The sequence below is a fragment of the Neodiprion lecontei genome, chromosome 3, assembly GCF_021901455.1.
Source record: "Neodiprion lecontei isolate iyNeoLeco1 chromosome 3, iyNeoLeco1.1, whole genome shotgun sequence".
In the NCBI taxonomy this organism is placed as follows: domain Eukaryota; kingdom Metazoa; phylum Arthropoda; class Insecta; order Hymenoptera; family Diprionidae; genus Neodiprion; species Neodiprion lecontei.
In genome coordinates, this window is record NC_060262.1 from 37,874,652 (window position 1) to 37,901,038 (window position 26,387).

The 26,387-nt window shown below is 37.8% G+C and overlaps 1 protein-coding gene across 6 annotated transcripts in view; it reads left to right on the forward strand.

The window, feature by feature from the left end:
• The window catches only part of LOC107226471 (orexin receptor type 2), a 66,342-nt gene that overhangs the window by 34,356 nt on the left and 5,599 nt on the right, over positions 1 to 26,387 (forward strand). For all 6 annotated transcript variants that reach the window (XM_046733703.1, XM_046733702.1, XM_046733701.1 and 3 more), the window contains 3 exons: positions 23,106 to 23,253; positions 23,401 to 23,619; positions 25,592 to 25,748. In XM_046733703.1, coding sequence (XP_046589659.1) covers positions 23,106 to 23,253; positions 23,401 to 23,619; positions 25,592 to 25,748 — 524 coding nt within the window. The remainder of the gene's footprint in view (positions 1 to 23,105; positions 23,254 to 23,400; positions 23,620 to 25,591; positions 25,749 to 26,387) is intronic.

Below are 26,387 nucleotides of genomic sequence, written 5' to 3' on the forward strand. Positions count from 1 at the left end.
TCGTGTACACACACCGAGTGAGGGAACAACCAAATTTATTAAACTTTGGCCGCCGCAATTTGATGAGCTTTGTACCGTAAACGATCGTTGGAAAAATCGCGCAAGTTAATTACAAATCGATTGTTTAAAGATCCTTGCAGTGGCAAAATTTTAGAGTAGGATTGCTAGATAAATATTATACCACTGTGTGACACCAAATTAACGTATAAAAAATAATTTTCTGAAAATAGATATTATAACGATTGAATCATCGAGTTTTTTATATGAAATATTTCGTTTCAGATTCGCAACACGGAATCAATTTAATACTCTTTGTAAAATAAAAACTTCTCCTTCGTGTCTTGAATATAATATAACGATTGAAATGAGATTTGAACGCAAAATACCGCAGCATTGTCGAGTCTTTTCATACTCATAAGACATTATTTAGCATGTTTTTGCAATTCCTCACACAATCTGAAAATTCATCCGTAGAGCAACTGAACCGAACTCTCGAATTTCCAAACCTTTTAGAATGAAATTAGCATATATTCAAAATAGAATCGCGATTCGCTTGACTAGGAAGCTCAACTCGGTTGTAATACGAAGGGATCGGGGGGGGGGGGGGGGTTCTGAAAGCTTGAAGAAAATAATGTTATTCACGTAGATTGAAACCCATAACTATGCCACTTTGGCAAGATCCTGATTCGAAGAATAACAACTGAGTTTGGCTCCATCGACTCGCTATAGATCCTCACAGATTAACATTGACGTGACTGATTGAGAGACTAGTTTCAGGTTGAGCGGAAGTCCAAGACTGTAGCAGGCACAAGGATAAAGTGGCTATTCACTCGGAGAGCCGCCATGCAATAACAACCTCCCTTGTGTCAGTTACACCGCGCATTAACTTATACACAAATAGAGACCTTGCTTCAATACACGCCGGCAAATTGTCTCCTTGTTGTAATTCAACTCGATTGTCAAGCCCACTGAACTGCATAATGCATATGTCAAGCGAGTTTAATCACCCGATGCACTCTATAAGGATTCAAGTTTCCCTTTCAGTCGATCCGTCTTAAAGATTCACAAATTTCGTCACTCGATTTTATTTCCTCATACAGAATTCGTACCTTGACAATTTTTTCATAAGCTGTTCACTTTTTTGCCGCGTCATTGTTTCTCGTTAATCCAGCCACTGTCGAATGGATTCGAGCCAATTTCAAGTTCACGATCACGAAATGAATAAAGAAGCTTGAGATTACGGGTGAAAATAAGAACAAAAATGAAAAATTGAGGCACCGTGAATCGAGTGATTTCTCTTTTGTCAGACATCTACCAGAACTGGTATAGATATACGTATAAACACACTTTCCGGCCGTTGAGAAAACGGCTTTCGGAGCAAAGAGAGGACGGATATGTTTTTTTTTTTTATTGAAACGTGGCGTAAAGCCCGTTGCCTCCCCGATTAGAACGATATCTTCAAAGGTGAGGGCGAAGACAAGAACTATTGTCGTTAATAAGAGGGTCGGGCACATCTTTGAATCTTTGGGGTATAATAAATGCTTTGACGTAATAATAATGTACCGAAGAGTGAGTCAGACAAGACAAGGGAATGCAGGTCACGGCGTCTTTCTCGGTGCCCTTTAAATTTAAATTAGTGAAAATTCACTGATTTCTAGTTATGAGTATAATACAGTGAATGTACAGTTATGATTCAGTGACCTGTCACTAATTTCCAGTGTATACGTATACACTGATTTTCTCCAGTGATATCCTCATTAATGAACATCAGTAAATATTCACTAAATGAAATTCAGAGAAGACCGAGAAACAACCTATTCGAAATGGAAGACAATTTGCTTACGATCAATGGCCGATGTAGTTGGCGCCTTTCGATACTCTTGTATCTTTTGAAACGAGGCTCAGACTTTTGGGAATTGGTGGAGAAAGGAAAATCCTATTTGAAGCTTGCTTCTCGCAAGTGAACAACCAGATAAGGTACGCAATTAATTGTGCGTAGTATTTTGGACTCTGGAAACTTGACTCTGTACTAAATCAAAGATTGCCTCGGAGCAATGAAACAGCTCATGCGATAGATCCTGGAGTTAATTATTGTACTTGGCTGACTCACTCGGTTGATTGGAAGGGATCGAATGTCTCAGGATGTGAAAGAAAATCCGCTTATCAGTCGATGACTGGAACACACGACAATCAGCTGTGAGAAAAGCCTGGCTAATTCAGTATTTAATTAGAACTTCTTCTAACTTTCGGAATCGGAATCAGTGAAGTGAAGCTCCTCACAATTATATATTCTTGATTTCTAGAAAATCTTGTAACGTTAATTTCATTTCACCACGGTGGATGTAATATTGTTTAGGTTATATACGTTCATACGTACATACATACCCGCAAGACTGGAAAAATGAATGGAACTCTCAACTCTCGTAAATTGAACAAGTCTTTGTTTGTTTTTCTAGTTATTTCTGTCTGCGGCTAGCCTGAGCTTTTGATTTCGTTGTCATGACGCTGAGTACCAAACACGAGCTTTTTCATTTCTTAGCTTGTATGATTACAGAAACGTTCATTTTAACACGACAAGGTCGTATTTATTTGGTACAAGTTCAGACAGAAGGCTTCATCGCAGAAAAGGACACGAAATTTGAAATTAATTCAGAGCTGAGAACACTGGCTGTGACGTGCAGAATTATCACTCTCAAATTGCAATTACGTGAATTTTTTTTACCGTACAACAAGCCGAACTTGTCGTTTATCAAACTTTTGTTTGGCTCTCTAAGGGCGCAAATACTATAAATAGACGTTGTATAAATTTTATGATTAATCGATGCGCGCACATGCTTTAAAATTACAAACTCAACGACGGCCAAGTTAAGGTTTAGGTGAAATAAATTGTTACAACATGCGTTATAATATACGCGAGAGCACTATAATAAGTGAACCCGAGATTTCGGAGGAGCCTCGCATAAACTGTTTCGTAATCGCAACGTGTCTTGTGTGTTTTTTCAGTACCGCTTTGTTGAACACTCCAAACTAAATATTTGGAAGTCTTCTTCTATAGCCCGCCTCGCGAAATAATTTCAATTCATTCGAAAATTCTCCTTTTTATTTTTATCCGTGTCTATCTGGTCAGATAATCTGTGTAAACCATACAAATGTGTATTTTTACACCTTAAGATTGGAATTCGAAATTTCGGGAAAGTATATTCTAGTCCCTGTACAGACTAGACACGTCACTCGAAACACAACGAGCTTGATATAAAACATTTCTCGATTTCTTCATCGTTTCATTCATGGTACGATCAAATATTAGAAACACCGAATCTTTTTGTATTACGTTTCTGGTAAAACGTCTGGCTAATTATTCGCAGAAATAAAAATACCAGTAGAATAAATCACGAGAAATGACGATATTGCAAAAAATTGTGAAAACGCATAAATATAACGGATCCTTGAAATCGCTTCCGAATTTTATGCACACCGTGCGATGAAGACCGATGGACAGAAAATTTATAAGTCCTTCGTGGCATTGAGGTAAAGTGTAATAACCCGCAAGGTTTTAATCGACAAGCGGAAACTGCTCGAGGTGAGGAAGACTGAGGCCTCCGTACTCTGAGGCAGGCTTCCCCAGGTAAACACTTTAGCCAATCAATAAACGACGACGCGGTGTCTAATATCGCTTAAATAAATCACTATCGCAACAACCTGTACAGAGCTACCTGTTGCTCGGTCCCGATACTTGGATCGCTGAGAAGCTCTAAAATAAATTATCAAGGTATCATATTTTGGGTGTGCAGGGGAAGGTTGAGGCAACAAAAAGCGTGATCGGTACCTCAAGAAGCGGAATCTAGAATGCCGGGCCATTTACTGAAACCAGATCAAAGACCGGAGTATTTCTTAACCGCAGACAAATTCCTGCGGCATGTCGATGAACGGCGCCACCCTTAAATTCCATCCCCACTACAATATCAGGAATGCAAATTTTCCGAATTGGTTTCACTAATTAACCTGTGCAGTAACGAGGATATTGGTACCGGGATGTAGGACGACAATATGGCTGAATGAGCCTGCCCAAGACGGAACATTGTGCATTGTGGTTACATACAATGGAGATACGACTGCTAGGCGTGTAACGTGCAAGGTGTTCCAGTCGATTGGGTCGTCGTATCTCAGGAGCTTGCAGGCTTCCATGAAAGCTAATACAAACAGCATAGAAGGGAGATTGTCGAGGAACCCGCGGAGGGTGAACCAACAGATGCGAATTCAGCTCATACGTGGATAATCTGGCTCCCTTGTTTCCTCGAACTTTGGAAATTGGAAACGAAATTACGTCACCGAGTGTTTCTTGTTTAGTGCCTCATACACACACCCGGGATTTCTTACCGCACGTGAAAGATTCTCTCATTCCGGTCTAATGACTCTGGAATTGAAAATGACTTTTCAAGGTGTAACGAACGATTCTGGTGAAGAGGCACAGTGATTATCGATGTCACACGAGACGCGGTAACGAACCACAATGACTGATCACCAAGAGACCACAGAGACCATTTCGATTCCTCTGATCCCGGATTTTCACGGGCAGCAAAATTCCGCCGCAGTATTTGTTCGCCGAGTTGTTGACCAACATGAATGCCAATAAAGCAGGGAAGCGATACCTGTAATCCTTACAAAATGGACTCTAGCGTTGCCTGGTGCGCGCTGAATTCGAATTACCTGTTCTCTTGGCGTTTCCATTGACCAAAAACTAGGCAGCATTTTGCTGCCCATGAAAATCTGGGCTAATAGTTCGATCCGCAGAAATTTACCCCGGACGAATCGTTCTCGGAGAGTTTTCTTGGGTCGGTGACGTCAATCCGAAAGTAAGCAAACTTTTGGAACCGACGTAGCGCTGCAGATGGCCTCGAGGTCTCGCTGAGTCGAAACTCAGTGCGGTCTTACCGCGAACCTTTCAGTAGCCCTTAGAGAAGACGCTATCGGTTCAATAGTTTCCAAAGCCTCTTATATGCCCGCAGATCTTTCCCCGAATACCTCAGCAAGCTTGTCCGAACTTTTCGGAGACGAAATGTGGTACCGAGAGCCGCAGAGACGCAGTGTAGATATACTTATAAGAAGGAAGCGTCGTGTCTTCTTATACCGGTGGTCTCAATTTACATGGCACTTGGAAGCTATTCTTCTTCTCTTCACTTATTTTCATGCTTAAATATTGCTGTCGTCTTTGCTTCCTCGCACGTCGATACATCATCGAGTGTCTCTTGTAATACAATTTGACACGAAGACTTTCCTTCTTCGGAATATGCGTCTAATCGATCTCGAGCGATAGTCGATCCGGAAGTTATCGTTTTAAGAAAGTTAGCGCAACAACGATGAAGTGAAATAAGCGGAAATCTAACGCGAAACTATACATGGGAAGCCACGACGAAGTACGAAAGATCTCAGGTTGAGTGTAACAGAAATGAGTACACGTGGTGTATTTTAAACTCGGTGAGTACATAATTATTCTAGGTGACATTTACTATAGTAGAGCTTCTTCGATATAGTCTCGGTTTGATTAGTCTGCTAGAGCAGACTGGCTACAGATATGTGTTCAGCACGTGCGCTGAATAACTTAATTGGATCAACGATGTATAATAAACATATACTATGGCCGTATTCTCCGAGGAGTTGAAATGTCTCGCGAAAAAAGACGGCAAACGTTTTAACATTCCAAGTATATCAGCAGTGTGTTAAAGTCTCAAACCAGGAGTAACCATTCTCTCAGTAAAAATAAAACGCTGAGTGTTACAGTATGCTTAACGATGAGTATCGAGAAGTCGCGAATACTTTGAAATCGTATCGAAAACCAGGGGATTTTTTAGAGCAACTTTCATTTCTCATCGAGAGAATTTCAGAGAAAGGCGAGCCTGAGATGCGCCCAACCTCTGAACACTTAAACATAAATTGGCCCTTATGTTTAATGTTCGGCTCTGTGAACGTGTTCCATTTTTTAAATTACCTACCACGAGATCTAACTTAACGGCGAAAGTCCTGCCTTGGCTTGGCTTCAGGTCAAAGCCTGAACCCAAGCCGTCGTAAACTAGCGGTCTAATTTCAGCCAAGCCAAGGAAATGGCCGGTAAAACAATAATTCTTCTTATAACCTGGTTGTTCCCGATCTGGCGCATTGTTCGTTATAATTCGGAATGACCCGCCTTCACTTTGCCCGCTTCCGCTTAGCATATTTCCTATTTGTATTCCGATCAACTCGGCCATATTTGCTCGCTTTAAGTATCGACCGGCTGCCGTGGGTAATTTATGCAATGAGTAATCGATGAACAAGACGATCCATGAAATCGTAAATAAATGTTCTGGATGTAATGAAATTATGTAAGGAGAACAGATTTCGGTATTCGAGGCACTCCTATATTCAATCAAATAAACCAACGGCCTGCAGTGATTTATTCGAAATGACGTTTTCGTATTTGAATTGGTAAACCGGAGGGACCGCATTTTCCTTATCCCTTTTATCCGCTGTGTACTTTAAAGACACAGTTCCCCGATTTCTCGAGAGATTTCCCACCCCAGCACTCTGCCGGCTTTGAAGAAAAACAGACATTTTCGGCATCGGATTTATTTGTGTATTTATTCAATTATTTTATCAACCGCGAACTTATACATACAGATTTTCCCTTCTTAAATGGCTTCCCTTGGATACAAATCCTCCAATATAGCTGCATCAAAATTTCATTTTGTTATTTTAATGAATAAATCACTGACCACCTATCATCGGGAAATGTTAGGATAAACGGTGAACTTGACCTCTGTTACTTCTGCTATAAATAGCCGTGAAATTTGGTTAATCACGAAGTTAATTCAATCAAATTGAACTTCTCGACAGGTTCGTTTTGCAATGGAAATTCATAAAAAATCTGATTTGAACAGAGATCAACTTGGGCCTACTTGTCCACAACCCTATATTATAAAACTCTGATTGTTTTATGTTTTTCTGTTTTTTTTTTCTTTTGAGGCAAAAGTTTTCAAGTTTGGAATTCGAAGCTAAGGTGCTCAGTGGTTTGATTTTTGAAGCAATAACACGCATCGCAGGATAATTATAATTCAATTGGAATATCGCTGTGCTATATGCAGATTTGAGCCTCCTGCCAACTCTGGTAGATCATTGCCCAATTCCAATCCTCAGGCGGCAAATTAAATTACAGGAAATTGATCAGCCTCTAAATTACGGTTCCCCGTAACGATGAAGCCATGCAGTGGAAAATTGACTGAAATTTCAATTACTTTTGATCCGCGAATTTTGTTTGATGAAAAAATATAACCTTGAAGACGACGTCAGCATCAAGTTATTTCTACACCCTGTAATACCGGGGGCGTTATGAAAACTGTCCGTGATTACGTGATTGCCAAATAACAGAAAAAAGACAAATTACACGCGGTACGAATGGCAATCCAACCTTGCAGGACGGTAATTCGGAAGCAACGCTTCGCACTTTCAATTTCGTCACAGTATCCCAAATTTCTTCCTGTATAATTTTCCCGATGATCGTACGAAACATGGTTCATTTGCTGTATTCATTCATCGTGAGAATAAAATAGCTGTATAAGGGTATACGAGCCAACGTGTAAACATACGTGATGAGAATATTACGAAAAATTTATGCAATACGGCGATGGCTCGGGAGGCGTGTCGGTTCGCGGTTTTCATCCGCTCATGAATATTCGCAAGCGTGTAGTAACCCCGCAATTTTTTCCCGAATAAATAATATGCAATCCCACCAGGAAATAACCATCGACAAATTAAAAGTCGTCAATTTTAAATAAATTAAAAGCGATGCCGATTTCACGTTCGAATGATTTTTACCTACCTCTACTCATTCATTTTCCAATTAGCAAATTTTCCACTGAAGCGTCAACCCGGTGAAAGATCTAAGATATGTACGCGCCAATAAATTCGAGGAAATTTATGAAATTACTTTCCCTGCCTTGAATCGTATCATAATTTTCAGGGATTCGGTTTTCAGCTCCTGGCATTGCCAAATACGAGGACGTACGTCCGATAGAATCGTCTCGTGATTACCGCTTCCGAAATTTTCCATATAAATTATCAAAAATCCTTCGGATAACTTGCTAGTAACTTAAGCAGGAACTAAAACTCACGCTTAATGTTATTAGTCCGGAATATTGCGCGGCAAAAACTATTCTGGGTCCCGATTAAGAATGTTTCAAATTTTCAGCTTCAACTTGGCGATAGTTCAAATCGCGCGGAGCGTGTCACTTGTAACTGCCTGATAATTGTCTCCTGCATGAGCAACAAAGCGAAAATAGCGATTGTAAATAAACTAACACCGTATTATACTGCAAGTTATTTAAATAAAAGCTATGTCATGGTACAAAATAGTATTCGTGCTTTCGATCCATTAATACGATATTTATAAATGTGTATTAGGTGATGCGAGAATGTTGTTTTTCGCAAACACTTTATCTTTGGACCCGTTCTCTAATTATCCCTCAACGTGACCAAACTCTTGGACAGTTAATTCCATCAAGTAATCACGTGTTTATTAACCCGAAATAATCAACTGCCGTTTGTCTTTCTAAAATAAATTTAAAAAATCCTAATCCGTAAATTGAATGAAATAATGTAATTACATAACAAACAGTTTAGAGAGAATCTCTAGGACGATCTATGAGGCCACTAAGATTACCGTTTGCTTTTTTTTTTTTTTGCTCCACAGATATTCACGTACAAATATTTCTGGGCTCGATTGTGGGCGAGAAAAGTATTCCGAGTATAATTCTATCCACAAACTTTATAGTGCCACGTTGTTTTCTCATGATTGAAGATTTCTTACTTGCAAGAAGAAGAGATTCGTGAAATCTAAGCTGATATTTATTTTATTGGTTCGAAGATGGCGAAACGAGTCTCTTTCGTTTTGCTTTGCTTGAAAAAAACATCAGTCAATTTGAAACAAACAGAAAAAAAAAAACACACACACACACAATAAAACAACATAACGAAACGCCATTCGGCTACTTCAACAGAGGAATATTTCAGACCATCGATTCGTCTGGCTAAATATATTTGGTAGATTCAACAGATTTGTTCTTTATGTTTATCTTTCAGCTGTTTTACAAACGGATCAATCAATCGCAATGAGTTTTGAAACACGACTTGTCCTCCTCGCGAATGAAAAAAAAAACATCCCTATACCTTGTCTTCGTTTAGAAGAAGTTGGAGTTGCGAAGTTTTAAGAATGATTTTCGTGAGAATCAGGTGTTGAAACATGAAGATATCATCGAAATTGTGTTATTGATCGATATTTTTTCGATCAAAAATACTCCTTCCATTAAAAATTATTACTGCAGTAAGCACCATAGCATTGCGGGCATCACGTGCACTTTGCCACGTCGCTGTCAACGACATCGTACATTCTAACTATCTGTGGTGCCGATCAGCTGTGAATATTTAAAAGCAATATTCTGGTGTCTTCGTAGGAGGTCTGACACGTGAACAATTCAGACTCTGCCCGGAGTTAATTATAGTGAGTTATACACTCTATGCTTATAATCTAAAATTAGCTCAGCGAGTAATATTGCATTATGCTCCGTCCAGAGAGAAATTAGCGAATAGAGGAATTTTGCCAATTTAACCCCTGCGATGCTGCTGCTGGCATCGCGGAAAATTATGTTCGAATAAAGCAATTTTTAACGAAGCAACGACTGGCTACCTGCGCTCATAAATTGGTTAAATTTATTTTCCGAAGAATCTGGTAACGTTATTCCAAAGCAAAAATCGCCAAGCGATTCGTAGTGTTGAAAATACTCCGATTGAATATCAAGTAGAACACATTTTGTCGAAAAAGAATTTTATGGTTACGTGAAAATGAACTTTTATCACGCTGCGAATCCGGTTCGCAGGACGAAAAGAAATATAGAAAATCCGTTTAAGCGAAAACGTTCCCTGGGGCACAAAGTTGAAGCGTGATTTTTTTCCTTTTGTCAGATAGTAAAGTCCAATATGTTATCGCAACGCAAATATCTTCGAAACATCCGAAATATTGTTATACCGTTTTGAGGCCTGAAAAAAAGTGGGCGAATCACGTAACTTTGTCATATTTTTTCCTGCGATTTTGTGTATCTGTATCACCAACTATCAAGCGATTGTTTTTACAATTAAATAAGGCAGAGCTTGTATAATTATCTAATAATTGTATACCCGCGTATAAGATTGATTTTCCAGTAATCGCGGATGCTTTAATTAAATTTTTCCTGCATGACCGGGGCAGGTAATTAAATCAGGATCGTCGTAGTACGAGGTTCATTTTTCTCCAGTAATCCCAGCTTCGTTCGTGTAGCTTTATTTTTCGCAATTATCGAGACAGCCCAATCAGGATTATGATGGATCAAAGGCGTTATCGAATATGCGTATGTTAAACACGCCGGGGTGAATTCTGACCCATTTTTCATTCGCCGTTGGCGTAATAATAACCGTGAATACTGCAGAATACTCTGCCCAGCAAAGATACTTGCAATTTTTATATTATAAAAAAAGCATAAACAATTAATGAACGCTGTGACATAATTCCAGTTCCAATTTCTGAAAAATGTCTCTGAAAACGTTCAAACGAGGGGGAAAAACCGCAAAAGATCGTGAATGAGAACTCAGCTGGCAATTCATTCATTAACCTCAGCTATTTGTTCTCTTCCTTCTTTCCGCCTCCATATCTTCATTCCTCCTTATTCCCCTTTCGCCAATCATGTTTGCAACCCCCGCAGAGCTCAAGACTCAACTGGGGAAAGTAAACGTAAGTTACCACATCGCGTCTAACCAAGCGATAAAACTCTGCAAGGCAATTCCTTTTCAGTCTCATCAACATCGCGGGTTCTTTCTTCTTGCTCCTCGGATGGGAATTTGACCTGACGTGAAACAGACTAACGAAGTCACTTGGGACCCTAAATGAGAATCCTTTTATGTACGAAAATCATGAATCCTGGATCATGAAATATTGCTAATAATTCTAAAAACCATCCGTGATCCCTGCGCTCGAGTTTCGTTGATGAAATATGTTTGATTGCCACGCGCTGATAGCGGGATTCATGAATTTTTTAACGGGTACCTCGAGCTGCATACATTAATCAGAGAAATACATTCTCAACAAAAATTTCAAGCTGAGCATACCTAATTTTTTTAAGGATTAATTGATCCTCACTACGGAACAGCAATGGACACCGTTTGCAGACATTTCACGGTGCTTGATGCAGAAATAATTACACATCCTGTTGGCGTAGGCCGTGGCGCACAGAACCGAGCCCCGGAAAGCATGACATAAATGATAAATTGGATTCACTAAAGTGACAAAAACTCCTTTACATCCAGTGCCCATTATTCTTCCACTGTCTGTTTGATTGGTTTTTCGGGCTCACTTTTTTGTTTGCTCATCCATTAGTTTATACATACATACACACACACATGCAACGTATTTATATTTTATACATGTTTCTTCCCTTTAGAGCATGAATATTTGTCGCCAATGATTCGCGATAAAAATTCAATTTAATTTCATTGTCAGTCTATACCGCAGATATTTCAATGTATAATACACGAATTGGTACGATAAATGCCGAGAAAAATTACTCATGGCAGCTTTTTACACCTTCGCAATCAGCCAAAAATAAAAGCACTCGGCTGAATTGGCCGGGACACCTAAATCAAAAGTTGGGCAAAGAGAAAGAACCGTTTGAAAAATCTTCAGTAATGACCATTCCGTCAACGATGGGGAGCATGAGTGAAACCACGTCCCTGTAATGGAAATGATTTTAAGCAAATTCGAGTAACCTAAGCAATAAGATATCAATAATTTGAGAAAAGGTTTTGTAAATAGAATGTGAAAAATTATTGAACTTTGGAGCTTTTGAGACGATTATAATATTTCTGAGCTTATTTCGATCACCATAGAGATCTCCAGAGATTGCGTGAAAAAAATGTACGAAATAATATCTAATCAGTGGATAAAAATAGATTTATGTAAGTAAAGTTAAACAGATTCTGGTGAAAAATTACGTGTGACATACAATCCTTACAACTCTACTACAGTGTGATGTTTCTCGAATATTTTTGACATCATTTTCTGAAAATCTGAAAAAGGAGCAAAATAAGTCCAAAATCATTAAAATCGAACAAAAAACACGAAAGTTTAATCATCTAGAAAGTTATGATGATAAAAAAAACTTTTCTCGAGTTTATTAATATCTGAGATTGTGGCACTAACATTTCTTCACAATCATTGCTATCGCATAATATCGATGTTGTTTCATTTCTGTTCACAATCGTTAGCTCAAATAACAATTTTTTTCCCAACTTTTAACCCAACGTCAGAATTTCCGACCGATTGATCCTTACAACGTCGGGCATGGCCATCCTTGCCTGTGTCGATAGGGCCGTAAAAGGACAAATTCATGCTGCGCGAGGTCCCAGACGTGACGTGACGTGCGACGCTAATCAGGATAAATGCTGAATATTTCTAGATTTAGTCTACCGTCCCACGTACCGCAATTCAAGCGAAGACGCAAATGCGGCCCGGGTTTCCAATTATTATACAACTGGGGACCGCTTGCTGTCTCGATCCAGAGTTCGTCCTTACTCACGCATGAATTGAAACAGAATTACACCCTGAGGTTTGCGAGGATAACGGATATTACAGATTGGTAAACACCTGTGTCAACCAAATTTCCCGCATTCTCGTTTCCACATATCTCAACCTTTCACAGTTAAATCTTCGGGGCGAAATATGACCGCGAAATTTTCGTATCAAACATTTGGTTATATCAGACGACGAATTCTACCATCCCTAAATCCTTGGCACACGTCAGATACGATTTGGTATTATTCACGCATCAGTCGACGGCAGTATTTTTCTAACTGTTTACCCTCTTCGCCGAGGCTCGAATTTTTTCAAACCAAACGTCGACTGACTAAAATTGAATATAAATTTTTCATCGGAAAGTGAGGACTTTTCTATTTAATTACCAAAAGATGTGGCGATGGAAAAATGAAGATACTGTCTCCAAAATTGAAATAAATCGCTTAAGCCTTGACGGGAATAATTGTGGAGGTTTGTTACAATTAAACTTTCCTAATCCGCAGACAGTTTACTCTGTATCAGACGGGCGAAACAACCGGTTTGTACAATGTATATTGTATACTCATCGTAACGAAGTAGCCAGATTGGATTCGGCCACTGATTTCTACACGAATTGAAGCTCCAATTTCGCTCTAAACGATGTCACAGATCCGTGGCGTTCAACGGTTCTCATGGGACCAACCTTTCCACCCCAATATTCCGCCACTCAAATTCACATCTGCGTGTGCACAGTGTTTAAAATATCGTATTAGCTCGCCCGTCTACAAGGAAGTTCTCCGTTAGGCCCGGCGGTTAATCCGAAACCAAAGCTCGAATTTAGAGGAGATTTTGTAATCTGCCGTGTTCATCACTTTTCAGCACCGCAATGCGTCCGAAAATAATCAGCCGCCTATTTTTGGACACGTCACATGTTTTTCAAATCGTGATTATTGTGGGGCGAGAAAGTCTCCATTTACTAATGAAACTCTTCTAATAATATTTGAAAATTAACAATGAGGCGAAATCTATATTAACAATCTTTTATCAAACTATGATTAGTAGAGTGACCATTTTAATTTATTTATAAATATGACTACACATGAGCTGTCATTAATTTTAAAATTCATTCATTCATTCATCATTCATTCATTCCCGGTGTATTTAGTTAAAACGGTGTATATTGTTAAAATCAGTGTATATGGTTAAAACAGTGCATTTTGTTAAAATGGGTGGATATCGTTGAAATTATGATGTATTGTCAATAACGGTTTTTCGTCGAGGCACTATATTTGTTTATTGCACTTTTAATGTTCTCGTTCTATCGTCTCTCTTTTTAAATTTGCTTGGCTTTTCGAGTGTTTTAATTGTTAATTTAACAGGTATGTCCCCGTAGTTTAAATTTCCGTTATTATTTTTAAATGGTCGATTTTCGATCAGTTACTATTTCAGTTCAGAGAGGAACACCTCCGCACCTCCTTCCTCCTGGAGAGACGTAGACCACCTTCTACTTTCAAATTTGTGACCAGGTTCCCCACTCCCTGGGTCTAACCTAATCCACTCGTGCCGTGTTCATCGCGCATTTATATTTGAATCATTACATTTGCCTCCCTTTTGTGATGGTTAGGTTTATCATAATTATCACAAACACCAGTTATTGTCATTGTTCATTATCCATACTCAAATTTATTATATAATGATCGAAAACTGCTTCATGTCCACCGTTCTCTGCACATACTTGAAATTTCATCACCTTTTTGCATTATTAGCACTGGAAAGTTTGTCACACGCATTCTTCCACACACATTCATCCACTTGTATAAACTAATTAACAATCTTCTGGTTTTCCGTTATTCCGATTATTACAATCTCGTCCACTTAATAAAATTAAATCTAACTCACAAAATTTGCTTGTCCTTATTCTATGTCGAGTCCAAAGTAGAGGATAAAATCAATTTCATTGAGATTCATACGAGTTAAATACATTATTATATATATATATTTTTTTTTTTTTTTTTTTTTGAATATCAATAAACTTAAATGTATATAAATTGCTTTCAAAATTGATTCAGGAAACTAGGAAGTTTGATACTTGCGTAAATTTAATCTATTATATGTACCTTTGACATCATTTAAATTTTCTGGATTACATAACACGAACGCATTCTTTCCAATCACTTTTGTAATCTTATATGGTCCCTGATATATGTGAAAAAACTTATGAGTTACTCTATCAGCTGCATTAGAGGGTAGTGGTACTTTCAATAAAACTAAATCATTCACATCAAGAATAATCTTTGTTTTCACTTTTTGTTGCTTGCGTCGATAACGAAAGTTCTTTAACAATCTTTCCATAGCTATCATAATTTTAGTTTCTTTGTCTACTAACACTCGCAAAGCTAAAGGAATTGGATAAATTTTTCGTACAATTGGATTTGGTTTAGTTACTTTGATTTCATGTTGATATACTTGAGTACATCCGGGTTTATTGGAAAACAAGACTTGATACTTTTTACGAAGTGCACAAACAGTTTCAATCTGTACATTACTGAGTGTCGTTAGACTATGCACGAAGTTTGAAGACTCTTTAAAAAAATTATGATCCTCTCCATGTATTAAAAATCTTTCATCTTTCTTTAAATTTTGAGATCTTTCTTCCTCATTTGTTTCTTCTAGTTGTTTATGACTACTATTTATTTCAATGGCTTTAACTAACTTAACAAAATCATTTTCACGAGGTAAATTATTTTTATACATTTCACAATTGAGATGCTGTGTATCAACATCATTATCATTAACGATATTATTTTCATCAACTATCAATTCAATTTCATTTTCTAAATGGCAGTGTGGTTGTTCATTATGAATCAACGCATCAACTCCACAATTTTCTTCACCAATAACAAGTTTATCATTTTCATCACTTAAATCTAAATTAACATTTTGCATATTTATTATTTGAATTAAAGTTACTTCGTTATTTGTAGAGGATACCAATTTATCTAAAGGTTCCAAATCAAACAACACCGTTGGTATACCGATATGAACACCGTTGACTTCCAACATACGATCTTTGTAATTTATTATCACTTCGTTTTTCAATAACCAATCATTACCAAGTATTATACGATTATATAAATGTGGAATAACAAGACATGAATATTCTATAACTTGATTTGCCAGATGCAATTGTAAGAAAACTTGTTTTTTAACAGTTATAGTTTTTCGTCCAATAGCTGGGATTACCATTACTTTACTAACCGGGAGAATATTTAAATTTATTATTGTCATTAATCGATTGAAAAATTCTTCGGATATACATGTCACTTGACTACCAGTATCAAGAAGTGCATGTATTTTAATCCCCAAAACAGTAACTAAGATATGTGGACATCTTGGTACAGTTAATCTTGAATTCTTTTGGACATTTTTTTCAGTACCAGTTACATCATAAGATAGGTCCGTAATATAATCAAAAGGGTCACGACACGTTATTGGACCTTGATTCAACGCGCCGATGGTCAGTTTAAATTTTGTTGTTGGTCATTACTGTTGTTATTATTATAATTCCCTGTTGGTAAATGATATCCATTCGACCTTTGATTTTGTCCAAAGTAAGTAGGTGGCGGATAACTTGTGTTGGGTAAACAAACGCTTACAGCTGTTGGTATAGTATTTTGAAAATTTGGCTTCGTAGATACCCCGTTATGTTGACTTATCTGTTGATATTTCTGTTGTGCGTGAATGTGACCTGGTTTATTGATTTCGCTGGTATTATAAGAATTGTTGTTGTAAGATTGCGAATTTCGAGGTTTTTCACGTTCTCTTTCTTCATAAGTCAAATCTAGCTGAGCTAACGCGGCTTCAACTCTATTATTATCGGAAAAATCAATTGCCACTAACGCTTCCCTCACTTTAATCGGCATTTGTTGAATAATACTATAATTTATTTCATAATCCGACAACTTGGGTTCAAAATACTGAGCTTCCTTAGTTTGTTTTAAAAAATACGTTTGCAAATTATTTTCATTCCCTTTGAATTTGCGCATCGACCAACGATTTTTTTCCCTGATTCTTATAGCTATGGAATAAAATTCTTTCAAAAATGCAGTTTTAAAACATTCGTAATCGTTAAACCTACTTTTTTTTCCATCAAACCAAATCTTAGCTCTACCATCTAATGCACCATGAATAACTAATATTTTTTGTTCAGTCGGTACGTGTTTCACATCGAAATATCTTTCTAAATCACTTAAAAATTCTCTAGGATTCGTGTTATCCTCCCCAGAAAATTTAGGTACTTTTATGTCTATTTGAAATGATTTCATTTGGTTTATCAAACCTCCTACTAACCTTCCTTCAATATTTTGACTTTGTTGAATTGGTTCTACTGCCGACAATCTTTCTACCAATTGACGTTGTCTCTCATTTTCCTCCATCAAACGTCGAATTTCCGCCATCATCGTGTCCTGCTGCTGCTTATCACGCAAAGACTTGTCCAATTCTTTTTGTTGGTTAGCCAATTGTTGTCGTTCTAGTCTCAATTTATTCAAATCATCACCTCCTTCAACTCCAGTCGCATTGTCTTCACGGTCAGAATTTGAATTCGTCGAACCAGGTGCCATGTCTTTATATTGAATATTTCGGCCACTACGTGTAGTTTTCGGTCTAGAAACTGGAGTTCGTTTTACTCTACCCATGCAATTAATTGAAAATTATAAATTCTATCTTAACCTCTTAATCATTCACACTTCTTCCTAGCTTTCGAGCCTTCGCGTTGGGCGCCAAATTCTAATAATATTTGAATTTTAACAATGAGGCGAAATCTATATTAACAATCTTTTATCAAACTATGATTAGTAGAGTGACCATTTTAATTTATTTATAAATATGACTACACATGAGCTGTCATTAATTTTAAAATTCATTCATTCATTCATCATTCATTCATTCCCGGTGTATTTAGTTAAAACGGTGTATATTGTTAAAATCAGTGTATATGGTTAAAACAGTGCATTTTGTTAAAATGGGTGGATATCGTTGAAATTATGATGTATTGTCAATAACGGTTTTTCGTCGAGGCACTATATTTGTTTATTGCACTTTTAATGTTCTCGTTCTATCGTCTCTCTTTTTAAATTTGCTTGGCTTTTCGAGTGTTTTAATTGTTAATTTAACAGGTATGTCCCCGTAGTTTAAATTTCCGTTATTATTTTTAAATGGTCGATTTTCGATCAGTTACTATTTCAGTTCAGAGAGGAACACCTCCGCACCTCCTTCCTCCTGGAGAGACGTAGACCACCTTCTACTTTCAAATTTGTGACCAGGTTCCCCACTCCCTGGGTCTAACCTAATCCACTCGTGCCGTGTTCATCGCGCATTTATATTTGAATCATTACACTCTGTACGATTCGTTGAACTATAAAACGAACATTAATAATACGAGAAGAGTTTTTCTTTATTTTTCGTACGATAATGTGAAATTCTGAAATTGTAACTAATTCTCACGTGAACCCAATCGTCAGAAATGTAAAAACTTTTCATTATTCGCACGGTCCGAATGTACATATCATGGAAGCTCCGGTACCTATTCGATTAGAAATTCGTTCTTCGAACCACGCGAAGTGAAGACCATGTGTGTTGGTTAAAGGCATGTTATATACCCACGCAACTTTTACGAATTCATCTCTCGGAAGCAAATTGAATTTTCCTGCACGTGACACCGCCGGTTTCTATAAACGCTTCGCGATATTCGATTGACATCTCGGTCTTTTCACAAAAATTCACTCTCTGTTAAGGTTCAAGCTGTATAGGTTTAACCGTTTGACTGCCATTGTAGCATATTTGCTACAATGACGAAACAGTTATTTTTTTAAATATCTTCTTCAATTTCAATTAAAAAATTCTGAAATAATTAGGAAAATAGTAACGCACTCTAAAGAAAGTTTTCACTGAATAATTTCATTTTAGAAACTGTTTATTTAGGCATAAAAATGGAAAAACTGTATTTTTTCAAAGCTTTTAATTGATAAAAATGATTTTTTCCAACGGGAAAGATGCTTGACCGTTAAAGGGTTAAATTCTTTGTTATTCCGCGAGATTAAGATACACATAATACACGCTTACTTAATTTGCTGACAATCAGCCACATGCGGTAATCAAATATGGTGAAAGGGGGGCAATTTTCTTGCAGAAAAATGTATAACTTCACCCAAAAATACAGCCGTTATAAATAATATACTTGTACTCGCTTGAATCAACTGCAAAATATCCGACGCCAATGAATTTGTTCGATGAAAGAATCTGGTTTTTAGTAAATTTAATATATTCTTTGTCCGTAATGATATTTTTTTTTAAATACTTACTATAGAACAAGAAGATAAATACTTTGGTTCATCAACTTCCGTATACACAGAAATTTAAGCTTTTGTCGTAATGTATGACGAAGAATTAATACCGAATTGAATACAAATGATTCATATTCCGTTGAAGCAGTTTTCATTAATCTGTTATTATTCTAAATTACTTTTAAATAAAAGAACAGACATCAGAAATTTTAATGAAAGAAAATGATTCGTAAAATGCGTCGTTCAGTCAAATTTCAGGTCATTTTTCCCTCAGTCCATCCTGCATACTAAGCAAGATTTGTCGCTGGTTTAATCTTTGAAAAAAAAAAAATGGTCTCTCTTTTTACGGCGTGAGCAAGGATCGGTCAAAGCAGAACGCTGCTGCAGGGCAGGAGGTCGAGGGGTTTTTGAAGAGTGTTTTTCCTCACATTTTTCCCCACTTAATTCTCTCCAATAAATTTTTCCGTCGACGTGACACGTGCGTTTTGCATGTCACGCTGCAGAAAACGACATTTTTTGACAAGGAGACGTATATTATGGGTCTTTGATCCTGCCAGTCCAAGAATGAAATTTTTTTTCTTTGAGGGCGTCGCAAATTGTATTGGATAATGATACAGCTCCCCTTTGGCATAAACGACAACACGATGTAGCCTGAATGCATATGAGAGCTGAGTTTATTTCTCAGTTTCATTGAGTTTCCGGCTGAGAGGTGATTCAAGGCCTTCTAACTTTCGACACGTGGCAACATCACAGCTTATCTTTTCTTTCTTTACGCTTATTGCTACTCCCCCCAAAAAGTAAATTGAACGGTTATCATTTTCCACGAATGTACCGATAATCTCGTCTCCAGGGAAAACAGGGATCCTATTATGATACCGATATTGTCGTCGAACATCGCGACTTCGACGAAATTAATGAAACTGTAACCGATACAAGAATATTTTTACGTAGCTATGACAATAACGTTGGGTGAAACTCGAGGACACATTTTGTACGTACTAAAAGCAATTTCCAACAAACCTTGCCCAGGTATTATTCGTATTTTTATACCTCTACTCTTGTAATTATTATTATTGAAACATATCCGTCGTCTCGTGTTTTGAAGCGCTGAAAATTTAAGGGGATTCGAAAAGGCAATGGAAGCGAAGCTCGAAAAACGTCTCACGATCAGTGAGCTTCTCTCATTCTGAAGAAAATACAGGATATCTTCGAAGTGTAAAATTCGTTCGTTCATTTCTCGGAAAATTGGCTAACAAAAATGAAGTGACTTGAGAAAAAAAAACAAAAATAAAATACGCAGCGTAAAAACATCCCATGGAAACGATCCCACTCCGATTCGCGAGCAGCCGTAAATCTCGCGTTGCGAAGAGGAAAAAAGAAAACAACACGGATAAAATTTCACCAGGTGGGATAGGTATAATACAGTTGAAACAAGTCGAAATAAACCGTGAATTCGCGAATGTTATACGTATTGCTTACCGTAAATTGCGCCCAAGATACAGCTTCGAGCAATTTCATTTCAACATCGTTGACATTTGTTTGACGACACATTTCGCCTACTGAGATGAAAGAAAAATTCAATCAAAAACAAGACGATCCTGTCATCTGCGAATTGAAAGAAAAAATTTATTCTAAGGTTCGGAAAATGGGTTAAAACTGAAATTTGCTCATGTTCTTTCGCCTAGCTTTGAAGTTCAACAGATCAAACCTATCCTTTGACGAAATTGGTTTCGCAGTTTGAAATGACGCGTCTAATAAGTTTGTGGTAAAAATATATTCAAATTTATCAGCCTGATTTATTTATTACAATTTTATTAAATGGCAGATGTGTATATACATACGTATTCCGGAGCTTTGTTTCAGAGGATCTCGCAGATGTTCAATTAATTAAGAATATTACCAGGAAACGGCGAAGTTTCTTGTACATATAAGAGACTTTGGTAGCATCTGGATGAAATTAAAAAACTTGGCACAGTTCTGGCACTCATTCAGCTCAATTGCGATAGTGCCATGAGTTATATAATATCTTCATCGATTTTCCATCTAAAACGCAACGCGATTGCCTGCGACATTTTGTTTTTAAAACAAATGCAGATATTTTCACGAGAATAATAAGTGAGCGCAAATGGGAGAAAATTTTTTTCAAACAATGATAAACTGCTGAATATCATTCGTATACTGACATCAAATTATCGATGAAGGCACTCGGATAAATTACTCGCGGGACTCAAGTCCCAGTTGCTTTGTTGCAGTTAGATTTCAACAGTTCACGATTCGAGCTTCGTTCCCGTTTAAAGAAGACCAATATTATCGAACCTCCGATTGAATTCTACGGCCGCTTGAGGGAACTCAATTTGTCTCAATTTCAACTTTTCACGATGGTCTCGTTTACCCAAGGGTTCCAAATTATTCGCGTCGTAACTTATCAATCAGCAAAAGTTTTCCAACTATACATACGTTTATCGACTTTTAGTTTCTGTTCGATCCGGACCATTCTCCATTCTTTTCCTTCTCTTGTACTTGTACGTACACGTGTATTAGACTTTTTCAAATGAGGGCAATATATATATATATATATATACATATATATATACATGTACAAGGTGTAGACATTAGTTTTTGCCGTAGATACAAAAGAATCGTCCCTACGTACGTATATATAAGACCTTTAGCTCTAGTGTGAATTCCGTGCCTCAGAACACGATGCAGTTACTTTTTCTCATTCATATACTACGTAAAAAAACATTCCTATTTCCGTCTCTTCGCCGAGTTTTTGCAAAATAATCGCAAGTACGATCTCAAGTGGATATAATTTCGTAAATAATTAATGTATCTTCAAAAATGTTTGTAGCTGTTTTTTTTTTTTTTTTACGTCAGAGCGACCAAATAGCAGATATTAGCAGAGTCAGGGTCTCATTTACGTTGTTATTTAAGCTTTTCCAAGGTCTTAAAAACTTTTCACGCTTATTACTGTTGCCATGCTCTCCAAAAAGGGACTTAAAACTCGTGACTGAGCGTCTTTAACTTTTATATCTTACCTCCGGCTTGTAATTATGTCAGTGAACGTAGATTAACCGGTGTGTATATTTACATTTTACAACATAATATTTTTTTACCATCATAACCACCCCTCCCAGCCCATGGTTTACGGAAAGAGCGAAAAGATGACGAAGCTCCGGGCCAATATTTATATGATATGAATGTTGATAACGCGGATGTAAATACGATGCAAGCGCTGGTTAAAATCAACTGAATTAGGTTTAAACCGAAGTTGGCCAATTAGCGTTCAGCGTGATGAGAATTTACTCTTCAATCAGTTCCCTGCTCCGAAGGACATACCGACAGGATCTTACACCTCGTTCACTTCATATAATAATAATAATAATAATAATATGAGCGTGTGTAATTACTTCTCAAAGGAGCCAAAATGCTCGACGTGATCTCTGTCGTTTCGAGGCTTATCGCTGCTGGCATAATTGGCAGTGGGAGAAATTTTTCGTTGCGAAACTAAGGGTGTCATACCACATCCTTCCTCCGCTGTCCTTTGACGTGACGAAATCAATTAATGGTCCTCAAAGAGACGAGTGATACCTAAACGTACCTTAATTTTGCTCGTTAACCAGTACTAGGCGTGCTTTCGCCACCGTGGAACAAGCCTGCAATATCGTTACCTCAAGTACTAACCAAATTATTAACTCGCCATGATTTTACGCTAGGTATTGACCCAGTGCCGAGGATACATACTTACCTGAATTTGTAAGGTGCGCGTGCATCAAAGGCCCTCCAGAGTCCAGATTCCGGTTTTACCCTTTATCAATCGAGTTTAGAAACTCGCAGAGAAAGACAAGGTGAATAGCTCACAAAATTACATGCTAATGAGGAATCTCGCAGCGCGTAGCTTTGCTTTGTCTTATTTATCAACGGCAATAAGAGTAGACGGCTGAAAAAGTGGATGTATTTGGAAATTTATGTCTTGACAACCAATTATCGTTAACAAGGCTTGAGAATTAAAACTTCTTTTCGATGCCCTAAAAAGGGCCTTAATCGATTTGCTTCAAATTTTGAGGCAGTATTCTCAGAGTTCTCAGTGGGTCCCATTTGCCCCCTCGATCTGAAGAATCAGTTATTAATCCAAGCTTCTCTCTTTCTTGTTTCAGACGGTCTCAGTTAGCGTGAGCATCCTCACTCTGACTTTCATTTCGATCGATCGTTGGTACGCCATCTGCTTCCCGCTGAAGTTCAAATCGACAACGAGCCGAGCCAAGACAGCGATAATAATAATTTGGGTAGTCGCCCTGCTTTTCGGTGAGTAGCTGATCAGACTTATTTCGTTCAAGAAGTAAGAGGGTCGCTAGCCTGAGGTTCCTCTCACTTACGAGGAAAGTATTTACACGGGCGAACGAGGCTGATATTTGTGTTTGATATTTACTGAGGATTTCCATTTCGGTCCAGATCTCCCGGACTTGATGGTGCTTCAAATTGTGCAGCACAAATACAGGGTCGAGACGACATTTTTTACTCAGTGCGCTCCCTCCTGGAGTCACCAGAGCGAAGCAACCTTCATCATCATTAAACTGGTCATCTTGTACACCGCGCCGCTACTCTTCATGAGTATCGCATACTGGCAAATCGTACGCGTTCTCTGGAGGAGCGACATTCCCGGACACAATTGTGAGTAAACCTATAAACCACGTTGACTGAACTTCCGTTCGTACAAGTAAAGGGAAGAACCGATATCGCGAAGAAGTGAAAGTTGCACAATTATCCGGAGAATCGTGTTCTCATTTTGACTTTAGATAAATTCGGAGTAGCTGGCGTGGAAGTTGTTTCCTTTTCCCCACGTCATAGGTATGATACCCGAGTCAATAGCAGTCCAATAAAATGGTAATGCCTTGGAATTTTTATCTACTGCGCGAGGAAAGGTGACATTGTTCAGATTTGTGAGCGGAGATTGCCTTCAAGAGTAAAAGCAATTTCGCGGGAGATATTCAGTCAAATATGCGATTCCTTTCGCAGTGTTACGTTGGTTTTTCGAAAGAGATCTGTTCGAACGCTTGATACGCGCTTTGTCTAATACGAAATATATACGTATTGGAGGCGGGGCATCAGATATGCCAAGTATACGACAAAAGATATAACGTATGCGCGAGAATGAAGGGTGCATGTAATCCGGCTTGCAATCTCTGCCCGAGTACTCCAGGAATAATAAACCGAGGCTCAAATACGTGAACGCGTCTATCGGAATATCTGTTTACGAGGTATCGCAAGTCGCACGCCACATGTTCGTGTCGCTGAAGCGTTCTGGGGTCGGAAATCCATGATTTCAAATGATTACTTGCAGGCCAACTATATCATTAATCTAAAGTAGCGGCAATAGAAATATATATATATGTATAATGAATCATTTGTCATTCGAAGAATGAGAACGAAGTTGAAATTTGGTTGTGAAACAATACGCTGTATTTTTTATTTTTTGTTTTTTTCTTAATCTATAAACCATGTTTTCACTCCTCTTGGAACAGCTGTGATGTTATTCTTAATTTGAGTTTCTCTGAACTCTTGCCATTTTCGCAAATCTGGTTGAGAATCATGTTATATGCATAGCTTGCAAAATCAATAGCCATTTATCTGTTCGTAGCTTTAACAATAATAGATACTGCAAGGTGGAATAAAGCTGGATATTTAGCGATCGAAGGAGATAATAATAGGTACATGAATTCTCCGCACGAAATAGCTGATTCTTGTAGTAATAATATTTCTGCAATACTTAGAGCTAATAATTTTCTTTCGAACCACGCTAAATGTGGATTGTTATAGTTCCAATGGAGCCAAAATTACAACGTTATTGCATGGATAAAGTCCGAACAACGGTTTAATTCAAAGCACTTCAGTTTCTACGCTTAATGTAATTAATGTTTACATATGGGGTGGTAAAATAACCTTTCGCATGTTATCCCTTAGGATTGGATTCGTTGGGAGAATTTACGTTTTGTTCGTTGTTTTCGGTGTATCGATGAGCAACAGATCCACAAACCAAATTAAAAGGATTTTGATTGTAAATTTGTGTGTTGGAATGGTGCGTGAACTTTATTTTTCATGCAAAACGTCGTAAGCTATAAAATTTTAACGACGCCCAGGGTTAGCAAAAAAAAAGTACCTCCATGTACGAATCAACGCTTCAAATATTTCCACATTCTTATTTATGGAAAAGGAAATTCTTTTACACGTAGTTATCGGATGAAATTCTGTTCCAGTATTTTGGTAAATTATGTATAAGCGAAAAGTGATATTTTGTCCACAACAACGCTCTTGTTCGAAAAGATTTCTTTGCTGCCTCGCTCTCTTCCACGCTATATTTTCTCATCGTACAAGTATTGCGGGTGGAATAGAACGGATGGGTAAATTATCGACATGATTTGGGGAATTCTGCCCAGTATAGGCAGATTCACGTACACACAAGTGATTCAAGCGTGAGGCGCGTACGTGCCAAAGTAATCGAAGGGGAAGTTAACGATCGGGGGAGTAAAGGGAGGCCGTTATCCGGCTGCAGGCACGATATCGCAGATATTATCTACGAGTGGGTATAACCCAACCTAAGCCCCATCCACACCAAAAGTTATAACGTGGTTTATTTCATTTTCAGTTTCGAGCAGAGGGAGTCACGTAATAGCGACCACCAACAACCCCGGTAATCTCGAGGGTCAGTTAAGGTCCAGGCGAAAGGCTGCCAAAATGCTCGTAGCTGTTGTACTGATGTTCGCTGTATGCTACTTTCCAGTTCATCTACTGTCTGTTCTCAGGTATATGTTATTATTGTTATTTTATATGAATACATACCTATGTACACAACATACGTATACGTATAGACCAAGGAAGCCCGTTAAGCGCGAGTTTCAAAATTACTTCATTGTCAAACAGCAAACTACCAAGCAGGCACACGAGGGATTTCTCTTCTACTACACACATTAGGGATGCACGGAACGTACAGTCAGCTCAAAAATGTGATGACGCAAGAATATGGCTAAGCCGAGATTTAAAAAGTCTAATCGAATATCATCGAATTATGTCTCAGAGTTTGAAAAAAGTCCCTGTAATCTTGAAAGACATGTTCAATCATTGAAATCGAATTGTCAACGTCGCGTTGAATTAACGACGCAATTGAAATCACATTGACCTAATATTTCTTTTTTCATCTCGTCTTTTTATCTAAAAAGTGAAATGAATACGTTATACAATAAAAAACGTATCATTGCTAGACAGATTTTTTCTTGGGCTTACAGAAGCTTCTTCTTAAGCTTTGCTTGCCTAGATCGTCTACCAGTGAAATGAGCTATGGTTCATTAAAATCTGACAAGCAATGTCGTTTTTTCGATGAAAAATGATAGAATAATGTTGTTTCTGTGGATTTGTCAACATAGCCAGGTCTTTAAGTTTTTAGT